The sequence below is a fragment of the Aegilops tauschii genome, chromosome 3 (genome assembly GCF_002575655.3).
Source record: "Aegilops tauschii subsp. strangulata cultivar AL8/78 chromosome 3, Aet v6.0, whole genome shotgun sequence".
NCBI classification, from domain to species: Eukaryota; Viridiplantae; Streptophyta; class Magnoliopsida; order Poales; family Poaceae; genus Aegilops; species Aegilops tauschii.
In genome coordinates this window covers 339,571,226-339,584,250 of record NC_053037.3, presented here as the reverse complement: position 1 = coordinate 339,584,250, position 13,025 = coordinate 339,571,226, and the positions used below count along the sequence as shown (strand labels likewise).

The following is a 13,025-nucleotide window of genomic DNA, read 5'->3' as shown; positions in this document are numbered from 1 at the left end:
CTACAATATGAAAAAGTTGAAGGCACAATTGTCATCACCACCACCATCTTCTTCACCACCAAAAGAGAATTGAGTATCGGGTATGGGCACTCCCCTTGGCTTCCGCCAAGCTTGGGGGAGGTGCCCCGGCATCGTATCATCCCATTATCTTTTTGCTTTTACTTATTTTAAGTTTGATCTTTTGCATTGGATGAATAAAAGTTAGTTCAATCCTTTCTTCCTTGAGTGTTTGCTCAGTGATCCATCCTTGTAATCGTGTGCAAGTTATATAATGAAGTTTAGTTTGAGTTTTTGCTTTCTTTACTTTGATGTTGCAAATAAAGAAGGAAAAAGAGAAAGGAAAGAAAGGAAATAAATCAATAACATCATATACTAATCCTATGGTAGGTGATGGCACCACATAAGGAAAACCATAAGTAGAAAATTTTATTAGAGATTGACAAACATAGCATTAGTCAATGATGTAACTCATGAAATAATTAATAAGGGAAGAGAAGATCCACATATAAATATACTATCCTAGAAATCTTTTGTGATTGTGAGCCCTCATCAAAATATTATATGCCAAAATTATTGACGTTGAACAAGGAAGACAACTTAATGATTTATGTTTGTTTATATTCATATAGAAGTCATATTGTCATAGATCCTTTAACATGTGATGCTTGCCCCCTATCTTTGCTAGCCAAAAATTCTGTACTAAGTAGAGATACTACTTGTGCATCCAAAAACCCTTAAACCCAAATCTTATTTTCAAGAGTCCACCATGCCTACCTAGGGATTGAGCAAGATCCCTCAAGTAAGTTGTCATCGGTGCAAAAAGGCAATAGAAATTGCTTCTAAAAGTGTGAGGTCATTTAGTGTAAGAGAAAATCGAGCGTTGTACGAACTTGGATGACAAAGAATAAAAGAGACAGACTGCATAATAAAGGTTGTCATCTTAAGGGGCAATACAATGTGACATTCTTTTGAACTAAGGGATTGAGCATACAAACAAATAAGCGCATGGCAACCTCTGCTTCCCTCTGCGAAGGGCCTATCCTTTACTTTCATGTATTTACTTTTATGCCAAGAGTCAAAGTTTTCCTTCTATTCCTTTTTATTTTTCTCCTTTGGCAAGCATCATGTGGTGAGGAAAGATCTAGGCACATATGTCCAGTTGAATATAGATAGCATGAGTTATTATTGTTGACATCACCCTTGAGGTGAATATGTTGGGAGGCGAAACTATAAGCCCCTATCTTTCTATGTGTCCGGCTAAAACATTTTGCTCATGTGTACGCGGTGAGTGTTAGCAATCATAGAAGACTATATGATGGTTGAGTACGTGGACTTGCCTAAAGGCTCCGACACGTGACCCTTCCTGAAAAGATGATGAATTGTAGTTGCAAAGTTGACTGAGAACATAGTTTGTTGGTTTCTAATAGAGTTTTTGCTTTATACTTCGATTGTGTGATGAACTATTACTTATTCATGAGAAGTATATGATAAAAGTTCTATGACAAAAGTCCTATGTTTAATTTTGTTGCTGTTATAATAATCAACATGATGCTTCTATGTCTGTATTTTGTTTTTATCGACACCTCTCTCTCAAATCATGTGGACATGTTTTTCGATTTCGGTTTTTGCTTGAGGACAAGCAAGGTCTAAGCTTGGGGGAGTTGATACGTTCATTTTGCATCATGTTTTCTTACTATTATTTATGACGTTTTTATCCATAATAATGCTTTTTGGAGTAATTCTAATGCCTTTTCTCTCATAATTTGCAAGGTACACACCAAGAGGGAGAATTCCGGCAGCTGGAAATCTGGACGTGGAAAAGCTACGTCAGGCTACCTATTCTGCACAACTCCAAACAAGCTGAAACTTCACGGAGATTTTTTATGGAATATTTAAGAATTATTGGAGCAAATAACAACCAGAGGGGGCCCACCAGGTGGGCACAACCCACCTGGGCGTGCCAGGGAACCCAGGCGTGCCCTGGTGGGTTGTGCTCACCCAGGCACACCTCCGGTGCCCATCTTCTGGTATATAGGTCATTTTGACCTAGAAAAAACTTTCGGGACGAAGCGCCGCCGCCTCGAGGCGAAACTTGCGCAGGAGCACTTTTGCCCTCTGGCGGAGCGATTCCGCCGAGGGAACTTCCCTCCCGGAGGGGGAAATTGATGTCGCTTCAAGCTACATCGGTATTTCCCCAAAGAGGAAGGGATGAAACGGTGGAAAGTTGCATGGCAATATATCTCGGAATGGCTATGGAAATGCCATAATAGGTAGGTATGGTAGCTGTTTTGAGGAAGATATAAGGAGGTTTATGTTCTTCAACAGAAGCTCCCAAATGTTGTTGTGCCTCTGCTGATGGATGTCGAAGGTGAGACGACAATTGTTTCCCCTTTGAGGACCAGTTTTAAATATACATACTTGACCGAAAATCAACCAAATGGATGCCTCAAAATCGAAGGATGGAGGCAAATAGTGAATGAGCGCAGACCATAAGTTGGAGACTGGGGATCTCTGTGCTCCATCATGGAGATGGAGGTTTTTTTTCTGTTTTATTCTATTTTCCTAAGAGAGAGGATGTGACGCCCGGATAATTAAGCTACAGTAACCCTCTATTAATGATGACACATCACCACGATTACTGTTGTTAATCTCGCGATAATTCAATCCTGTTCGAATTCAAAATTCAAAATCTAGTCAAACTATATAAGTTTTCAAATATCAAAAATAAAATGTTCATAATGTGGCAATTATTCATTTGTTAATATTGATGGTGAACCAACATTTTTGCAAGGTGTTTAAATGCCCTAAAGTAATTAAAACAATGGCCTAAACATATGGTGGATCCCAGGAGCATCTGGCTCCTGGGATCCACCATCTTTCCCCTGAGGCGCGTCGCCGCTCTGTCCTTGGAGCTCCGATTCGTCCAACCCACCGCCGACCCAACTTCCGGCTACAGCGCCGCTGCCTCCAGCCGCCGTTGACTGTGGAAGAATAGAAAATGGGTGAAAATAGATGAGGGGCAGACTGGTAGGGCCATCTTCCACCTCAGCGTATTGTCCATGTAGGCATGCCAAATCAGCCTGACATGTGGGGCCAACTGGCGAGTTCCACTGTTAGACGCGGATCAGTTCTGAATTAGTACGATTTGTTACTTGCCGTAGAAGGGGTGTATTTTTGTGATTTTTGACAAAAAAAATGGTGGCGGTCCGTTATCCTAACCACAAATGTGGTGATTTTCAGCAATTAACTATGTTCTTTGTGGCAGTGCCATAGGCTAGAGAGGCATGCGTTTTCGTATAGATGATTATTCGAATATGACGAGTTTATGTTATTATGTCAGCTTTTGTTTGTTTATTTTTTTCCTGGAGTTTGAATATTTCATCTACATTGTGGTAATTTTGTGGTTCGACGACTTGCACTTCTACAAAATCATCCCCGGTCCAAGTGCGTTCATTGCTCACGACTCCTCATCTTTTGGATAGGCAATTCAATACTGCTATTCCCATCTAACCGCAGTCTTCATGGTATTTTTGTTTTGCATGGGAAACTTTTAATATATTCATTTTCGATCATGGCAATCCAAAGAACACCAAAGATAATAAAAATTACAACTAAGTTCGTGGACCACTTAACGACGACTACAAGCACTGGAGTGAGCCGAAGGCGCACCGCCATCATCGCCCCTCCCTTGCTGGAGCCAGACTAACCTTATAGTAGTAGACAGTCAGGAAGCCTCCAGGATATTTTATTGTATCTTTTAGTTGTAGAAGTTACTTTGTAATTTAATTTCGTGGATCATGGATCCAAAGCTGTGTACCTGTAATGGTTGTGAGTATAAAATCATGTGTGTTTCTACAGAAAAAAGTCCCTTTCTCAAGATTGTGTAGAATCTCAGTCTATGTAATATACTAGTATAATTTTAACATAACACTCTGATTTTTTTCTAGAACCTTTATTATGTACACTTGCTAAAAATGAATAATGTACACCTACAATACAAGAATGCTACAGGAGACAATGGGTTACAAATATGCTCCTCAGGGGTCAGACGTACGATTTGATCTAACGAAAAGTAAAGCCGACCCATTAACACCGCGAAGAACCATCAACCTTGAATCAATGTATGTACCGCAAACAATCTTTGACAGGTCGAACATCTCCGGTGGCGTCTGCGTACGGACCTCTTGCAGCACTTTGCGTGCAGACTTGACTTTCAAAGTTGAGCCGCAACTCATGGACACGTCGACGTCGTTCTCGTCCACGTTAACGCTAGCGGTGGGGAGGCTGGCTGGCAGTTGCTTCATCTTTGCGGCTTTTCCCCATTTACCGCCAAGATATCTGGAAGATGTAATCCTACTACTACTCTCTTTACCATCCTCGGCATTGGTGTAAATCCTCCCAGGAGTTATCCTTGCCGATGTGGTAACTGACAGATTTCCTTCGGTTCCAGATTTGTCGTGGGGCCAGTCGGATTCCGGCATGATTTTGAAACCAATATCTGAGGTCAGAGATAAAATGGGATCCACAGATTCTGGGGCTTCGGCGAATGTGAGGAACGCATCACTGATGAGGACTCTGGGGGTAGGCTGACGAAGTGTTAGACCGATGTGCCTTCCAGTGCAGTATAAGAGGCACCAGCGACCAGGTAGGAGGCGAAGCCAATTCTGAGCAAACAAAAGCAGAAAGGAATATATGAAATAAATGAAAATAGATTGATACCAACTAAGTAGAACCATCACATATACAAAATATATATGATCTCTCTCGACTTCCTTATACTGAGGACACACGCACTCAGAATGTAACGAATATATCAAGTGAACTTATCACACATACACCCTAACAATTGCTGTAATGAAGAAACTATGCCCCAGGTAAACAATTAGCTCAGAACAAAGTTCACCTCGCATGGTATTCATAATTATCAGGACCTGGAGCAGGAACAATTACCTCTGTACTTGAATTAGGGTTTAGCACCTCCATCAACTCAATGAAATATGCTAACCGTCTACGCTGTAAACATGATAAAGGAAGCTTAATAAGTTAACTGGAGTTCCACCATACTTCTTCATACAAGTATCAAACAAATGATAGCTTTCAGTAAAAATATCAGGTTCATTTTGGATTGACACTCAAGCATCTTGTGAACATTTGGATGGAGATGCAGGTTGAGTCATCCATTTTTTGCGACAAAAATAATACCTGATGATGCCCATAAATATAATCTTCAGCCAGGCGGACAGCAGTAGATCCCAAGCCCCAGCGTACGACATTCACTGTTGGACTTATACGCCATTTAGGTCCACAAAGGAAGGGGTGACGCAGTGCATCGACACAACTGTAAATTAAGTTGATACAGCAAAGTGAGAATTTCCAATTATTCATCTAATGTAGATACAAACCTGTTGTAAATCTGCAACTTTAGCTTACCAACAGTAGGACTAGTCTTACCTTATCCTTTTGTCAGATTTTGTTGCCAGTAATAAGGCCAAAAGATTCCAACCAGCACCCCAGTGCCTATCTAGCATCTAAGAAATAGCAAGAGTAAACCCCAGTATCATCAGACAACTTCAAGAAATAATATGCTGACGGTAATACCGTAAATACAAATTCTTACCTGCAGACCAATATTCCCAGATGGAGAATTTTGGCTTAGAATCGGTAAAAGGAACTCACGCAGACATGATGGATCATTTCCCTGCAATATGAGATACTGATCATGAAGTCATAGCTTTTTTAGTTCCACCATTGATATTTCTAGAAACTAACAGAGTTGAAATCGCTTGCAAAAACATGTGGTGTTAGATCTCAAACAGAACTAAACAGAGTATAAAATTAAGTCAGAGGACATCCATGATCTTGCAACAGAACACTTAGCAACATGGAATCTCCAATATTAATTAAACATTATGAAGTCCATGTTGGCATGCCCGACCGCCAGAAGGGAATGAGGCACGAACTGCTTAGTTTGTATAATTGGTAGAATACCTTAAGGAACGACATAACTCCGCCTATGTTGTCTCAACATAGCCGGTCCCAAGCCCGGGTAAAGGAGGAGGGTTGTGATAGGCTTGGCGAGCCAACGTAAAAGCTCAGCCACTCTAATGGAGATGAAACCCAAAAGATTTTCGTTGGGGCGTAACCCTCTCAGCGACGCGCCACATGGGAACCCGGGTGTGGTGGAAAATGGGCAAGGGCCGGGCCGTCACACCCCGGTGGCGCGCCGTATCTTGATCCTTATACGGTGGCAAGTGAGCGAGGATCGGGTCGTCGCATCCTTAGTGGCGCACTACATCCGCGCCCGCATGTAGTGGAAAATGAGCAAGGGTCTTCGCATTTGACTCGACGAGTGCGAAGGGTAAGGAAGCTAGCTGAGCCTAGGAGGATTCGCTTAGGTAGCTGGAACGTAGAGTCTCTGACAGGGAAGCTTTGGGAGCTAGTTGATGCAGCGGTGAGGAGAGATGTTGATATCCTTTGCGTCCAAGAAACCAAATGGAGGGGACAAAAGGCGAAGGAGGTGGAGGATACTGGCTTCAAGCTGTGGTACACGGGGAGGACTGCAAACAGAAATGGTGTAGGCATCTTGATCAACAAGAGCCTCAAGTATGGAGTGGTAGACGTCAAGAGACGTGGGGACCGGATTATTCTGGTCAAGCTGGTAGTTGGGGACTTAGTTCTCAATGTTATCAGCGTGTATGCGCCGCAAGTAGGCCACAATGAGAACACCAAGGGGGAGTTCTGGGAAGGCCTGGAAGACATGGTTAGGAGTGTATCGATTGGCGAGAAGCTCTTCATAGGAGGAGACCTCAATGGCCACGTAGGTACATCTAACACAGGTTTTGAAGGGGCGCATGGGGGCTTTGGCTATGGCATCAGGAACCAAGGAGAAGATGTCTTAAGCTTTGCTCTAGCCTACGGCATGATTGTAGCTAACACCCTCTTTAGAAAGAGAGAATCACATCTGGTGACTTTTAGTAGTGGCCAACACTCTAGCCAGATTGATTTCATCCTCTCGAGAAGAGAAGATAGGCGTGCGTGCCTAGACTGTAAGGTGATACCTGGAGAGAGTGTTGTACCTCAGCATAAGCTGGTGGTTGCTGGCTTCCGCTTTCGGATTCGTGTCCAGTGGGATAAGCGTGCCAAAGTCGCTAGAACGAAGTGGTGGAAGCTCAAGGGGGAGGTAGCTCAGGCGTTCAAGGAGAGGGTCATTAAGGAGGGCCCTTGGGAGGAAGGAGAGGATGCGGACAATGTGTGGATGAAGATGGCGACTTGCATTCGTAAGGTGGCCTCGGAGGAGTTTGGAGTGTCCAGGGGAAGGAGAAGCGAAGATAAGGATACCTGGTGGTGGAATGATGATGTCCAGAAGGCGATTAAAGAGAAGAAAGATTGCTTCAGACGCTTATACCTGGATAGGAGTGCAGACAACATAAAGAAGTACAAGATGGCGAAGAAGGCCGCAAAGCGAGCTGTCAGTGAAGCAAGGGGTCGGGCATATGAGGACCTATACCAACGGTTAGGCACGAAGGAAGGCGAAAGGGACATCTATAAGATGGCCAAGATCCGAGAGAGGAAGACGAGGGATATTGGTCAAGTCAAATGCATCAAGGACGGAGCAGGCCAACTCTTGGTGAAGTGGCGGGAGTACTTCGACAAGCTGTTCAATGGGGAGAATGAGAGTTCTACCATTGAACTGGACGACTCCTTTGATGAGACCAGCATGCGTTTTGTGCGGAGAATCCAGGAGTCTGAGGTCAAGGAGGCTTTAAAAAGGATGAAAGGAGGCAAGGCGATGGGCCCTGATTGTATCCCCAATGAGGTATGGAAAGGCCTCGGGGACATAGCGATAGTATGGCTAACCAAGCTTTTCAACCTCGTTTTTCGGGCAAACAACATGCCATAAGAATGGAGACGGAGTATATTAGTACCAATCTTCAAGAACAAGGAGGATGTTCAGAGTTGTACTAATTACCGTGGAATTAAGCTGATGAGCCATACAATGAAGCTATGGGAGAGAGTTATTGAGCACCGCTTAAGAAGAATGACAAGCGTGACCAAAAATCAGTTTGGTTTCATGCCTGGGAGGTCGACCATGGAAGCCATTTTCTTGGTACGACAACTTATGGAGAGATACAGGGAGCAAAAGGACTTGCATATGGTGTTCATTGACTTGGAGAAGGCCTATGATAAGATACCGAGGAATGTCATGTGGTGGGCCTTGGAGAAACACAAAGTCCCAGCAAAGTACATTACCCTCATCAAGGACATGTACGATAATGTTGTGACAAGTGTTCGAACAAGTGATGTCGACACTGATGACTTCCCGATTAAGATAGGACTACATCAAGGGTCAGCTTTGAGCCCTTATCTTTTTGCCTTGGTGATGGATGAGGTCACAAGGGATATACAAGGAGATATCCCATGGTGTATGCTCTTTGCGGATGATGTGGTGCTAGTTGACGATAGTCGGGCGGGGGTAAATAGGAAGTTAGAGTTATGGAGACAAACCTTGGAATCGAAAGGGTTTAGGCTTAGTAGAACTAAAACCGAGTACATGATGTGCGGTTTCAGTACTACTAGGTGTGAGGAGGAGGTTAGCCTTGATGGGCAGGTGGTACCTCAAAAGGACACCTTTCGATATTTGGGGTCAATGTTGCAGGAGGATGGGGGTATTGATGAAGATGTGAACCATCGAATCAAAGCCGGATGGATGAAGTGGCGCCAAGCTTCTGGCATTCTCTGTGACAAGAGAGTGCCACAAAAGCTAAAAGGCAAGTTCTACAGGACGGCTGTTCGACCCGCAATGTTGTATGGCGCTGAGTGTTGGCCGACTAAAAGGCGACATGTTCAACAGTTAGGTGTGGCGGAGATGCGTATGTTGAGATGGATGTGTGGCCACACGAGGAAGGATAGAGTCCGAAATGATGATATACGAGATAGAGTTGGGGTAGCACCAATTGAAGAGAAGCTTGTCCAACATCGTCTTAGATGGTTTGGGCATATTCAGCGCAGGCCCCAGAAGCTCCAGTGCATAGCGGACGGCTAAAGCGTGCGGAGAATGTCAAGAGAGATCGGGGTAGACCGAATTTGACATGGGAGGAGTCCGTTAAGAGAGACCTGGAGGATTGGAGTATCACCAAAGAACTAGCTATGGACAGGGGTGCGTGGAAGCTTGCTATCCATGTGCCAAAGCCATGAGTTGGTCGCGAGATCTTATGGGTTTCACCTCTAGCCTACCCCAACTTGTTTGGGACTAAAGGCTTTGTTGTTGTTTGTTGTTGTTGTTGTACCTTAAGGAACGACATGTCCTTGTCCTTGTGACTTTGTAATTATATAGCTGTTTTGTCCTTTTATCTTTAACAAAAAATATGTGTATTCGACAAGAAATGGGGGCCATGTTTTCATTAAATATGCCTTATTATTAGCTTAGGATGGTATTTCCCTAACTTCTTTCTTTATTTCCATGCATTTTTTACCAAATAGCAGCCTGAACCTTCAGGGTTAGAATGCAAAGTGCTAAACTGTAATACAATGATGAACACAAATATTTGCAAGGACAAGGAGGGAATAAAATATGGCAGAAACGATATAACTCAAAAAGATGCACAAGACAAACCTTATTCAAGAATGACTTGAATTTTTGGAATGTCGATGAATCCATGAGCTCTCTCAAAACCATCTTTGCCATTATGAAGCCCACGCATCTAGAGAAAAAACAGTTTAATACTTTTTATCTAATACTAGTATATATGTGTACATATTAACTACTGTTAACTGTAAACAGAAGCTCCCAAACCTACCTCATGTCAAATGCTATCATCATTTTCCGCCTCTCATTGTTACTTGCTACTGCACTGCTGCTGGGGTCATTGTCATGAAAATCAACAGCATTCCCAAGAATACCAACCTAAAAATGATGAAGAAAACATGAAATTGATCGACCGTTTTAACTTTAGATGAAATGAAAGCTACGGAACACTGGGACACACAGAATGTGCAAACTTTGCAGGGTTTAATCACACATTACCTTTATGGTCTGGTTTGATTAAAATTTATTTTTTCAGATAAACAAGGAGATCACTCCCTGGTTCCATCTCATCAGTGGAACCTGGGGTCAGGTTTTCAGTTCAATTATTTTGTACCTTAACAAGACGAATACACATGTGGCAAGTGATACGAGTGCACTTATGTATACCGGCATGCTTAAAGAATGCACTCAAATGTCGTACTCAGTTATTTACATGAGGAATGGCTTGCTCGGAACGCCTCACCTACTATTATCTGAGGCAGCAGCTAATTCTTTTCATATGGATGATTCAGAAAAAGCACAGAGTAGGATGACATAGTACTTTTGTCATCAATCAACACATAGAGGGAAAATATACTAGAGAGTTGTACTGAGCACGATCTCACTTATGTCAGCAAATCAAAATATGAATACACGGTTAAACGGAAATGATTAATACACGCTGATGCAAAATCATGATGAAACGGGAATGTTATCTTTAGTAGTTCAACTGTATTACATGAAATGGGCCAAATGACATTGATTTATTAATGTTCCCAGTAACCTAAGCATGATTGCAAGGACATAATACAACCACCTGTGTAACAAGAATATAAGGAAATGGTGCTTACTTTGACATGCTTGTCTACTGGGCTTACATGAACATTCTCCAGTCTAAGCTCAGTATGCGCCATTCCATGGCTATGCAGATAATTTACCTGCATAAAGTAAGACATATCTTCAGTCTAGATCAACTGGTAACTGATTAACATTAAAAAATCTTTAACTTTTGAAGCTTACACCAATCAGAAGGTCTCTCATCAATATCCTGATTAAACGCAGCTGCCGAGTTACAGCAGGCCCTCCAACCGAATCATCTCCTACCCTCCTTACTTGTTCTTCATCCAATGCTAATGTTGCTTCCAAGGTTGGAAGCCAATCCGAGAGTTGCAACCAGTGACGCAAGGAGTAACTCCCATGGTACTGCATTAAAATATTTTTTATTGTAAAATAACGATTATACCAGCACATTGCTCAATCCAGCAAGAACAAACAAACCTAAAGTAGCAATTACATCTAGACTAGAAACACCCCTAAACGGCTAAACCCAGGCAGGCCCTGACATGAAAATGAGATCATGAAAAATGATACTCCTACTTCCACATTAAACTTGAAACAAGGTCAGCTCGAGGAAATTAAGGCAAAAGCTCTAACCCCGTGCACCAAGACAAGCGGACTATCACCCTCTTCCATGGCCTTGCTCGGAGTGACGTAGCCATGGACCTGCATCGCGTAAGAGTGGTACATCATCTGGCGATGGGCCAGCTTCTTGAGCACCTGTGATAACACGAACACAACCCAGTCGTGCTCAGCCAGATAGTTCCCCATATATTCCAAACGCACTAAACAGCACCAGAATTTAACAGGAAAAAAAAATCCACCTCTAGCGCGCGGCGGCCCCTCCGCTTCGCCTGTGAGCTAGTCAGCTGCCGCAACACCACCGTCGACCCGTACAGCTCACTGAATTAAAAAAAAAGGTAATGATTGTGGGTTCAAAGAATTCGTACTGTCCAGTGTGTTCCATGCCGCTGACCGACCTGCTAGGATCGCGCACCGTGGCCTCGAAGATCATCTCATCGGACTGTAGCAGAAAAGGCAAATCGCCGATTATTAGCAACAAGGGAGAAGCGCGACCGAATTAGCGCGTTGGAGAGCGAATCAGTGGGGCTAAACACCAACCCGTCCGTGGAGCCCGACGCTGACGCGGTCGGCGACAGTGAAGTCGGCCATGTCGAACCTGACCACGGGGCACGGCCCCGCAGCGGCCCCCTCGTCCGCTGTCGCCGGCGCGGGCGCCGGCGTGGAGGCCGACAAGCTCGCCTCCAGCCGGAACCGCCGAGGGCGGCACGGATGCGCGGAGGCGCGGCATAACGGGCGGGGCAAGCCGGTCGGGGAGGGGCGCGCGGCGGCGACGGCGGCGGCCGCGAGAGCCATGGTTCCGTTGCGGTGGAGGAGGGAGGGGGGTTGGGGGAGTGGACTGATGGAGGGAGGGGCGCGTTAAGACTTAAGAAGAGGAGGAGGCGCGAGGCGGTTGCGTGCGGGGAAGCGGCGCGGGCGTACAGCCATGAGCTCGGCGCGCGCTCGCCTCACCCCGCGCCGCGGCAGCGACCGTGCGGCGGCACCGGGCGTGCGATTTCTTTGGGCATGGTGCACCAGCTCGGCCGTGCGCCGGTGTTGACCGTTTCTGCCACTTGGGCAGTGAGACGGAGTATTCTTCAGGCAGTGGTCCACCGGTGAGTGAAGTTACCGGGAAAAAGTAAAAAAAAAAAACCTTAAACTTGCAGACGGAAGCTAAACCGAACCCTGAATTTTAAATCTCTAAAATCAGCACACTAAGCTATTTAATCCCGGTCTATTTTAGGACGCCGCTAACTGCCACACGTGTGGGCGTTAAGGGATTTGCCCACACGTTCTGTGTGATGCCTAAGAGGACCAGCCCACACGCCTGTGTGTGGGCGTGTGGGCAAAACAACTAGTGCCCACACGCCTCTCTTTTTTCCTCCCGGTCCCGCTTACACGCGTGCATGTGGGCAAAATAGATAACGCCCACACGCCCGGTACGTCAGGCCTCGTACCTCGTGGTCCCGCACGCCCCACGTGACACTTTACCGCGCGCCCGCAGTTGCCATGGGCCGGACCCTCGTCCATGTTCGTTTAAGTGCAGTTGCCATGTCGCTGAACTACGGTTGCCATGTCGGACAGCTACAGTTGCCATCTCAGGTCAAAGTTCCAGATCGCCATTTTTTTGGACAACTACAGCTGTTGCCATGTGTGGTCTGGTCTACTGCAGTTGCCATGATTTCAAAACTTTAGGAGTTGCCACCTACTAACACTAGGCAGTTGCCATGTAGCGCTAAAAAAAAGCATGGCAAAAAAACATGTTCGGGTAAAAGAGAGAGTTGCCATGTGCTCACAATCACGCTAGGGCAGTTGCCATGTAAAAAGAAAGAGTTGCCATCTG

General features: G+C 44.8%; 1 protein-coding gene across 1 annotated transcript; it reads right to left on the bottom strand.

Annotated features, from left to right (window-relative positions):
* Positions 1–3,917: 3,917 nt before the first annotated feature.
* On the bottom strand, positions 3,918–12,227 carry LOC109763517 (probable plastid-lipid-associated protein 14, chloroplastic). Its single transcript, XM_020322363.4, has 13 exons — positions 11,744–12,227; positions 11,602–11,645; positions 11,446–11,524; positions 11,219–11,341; positions 10,805–10,987; positions 10,636–10,722; positions 9,798–9,904; positions 9,614–9,701; positions 5,618–5,698; positions 5,452–5,528; positions 5,203–5,338; positions 4,951–5,013; positions 3,918–4,664 (listed from the first exon to the last, which is right to left on the bottom strand). The coding sequence occupies exons 1-13, from the start codon at positions 11,996–11,998 to the stop codon at positions 4,038–4,040; spliced, it is 1,950 nt and encodes a 649-aa protein (XP_020177952.1). The 5' UTR covers positions 11,999–12,227; the 3' UTR covers positions 3,918–4,037.
* Between the last annotated feature and the right edge of the window lie 798 nt (positions 12,228–13,025).

Coding starts and splice junctions, on each gene's coding strand:
- LOC109763517 (XM_020322363.4), bottom strand. CDS start 11,998: ATGGCTCTCGCGGCCGCCGCCGTCGCCGCCGCGCGCCCCTCCCCGACC. Junction 10,988..11,218: donor CGCTTGTCTTGGTGCACGGG/GTTAGAGCTTTT, acceptor ATTTTAATGCAG/TACCATGGGAGTTACTCCTT. Junction 10,723..10,804: donor TGAGAGACCTTCTGATTGGT/GTAAGCTTCAAA, acceptor TACTTTATGCAG/GTAAATTATCTGCATAGCCA.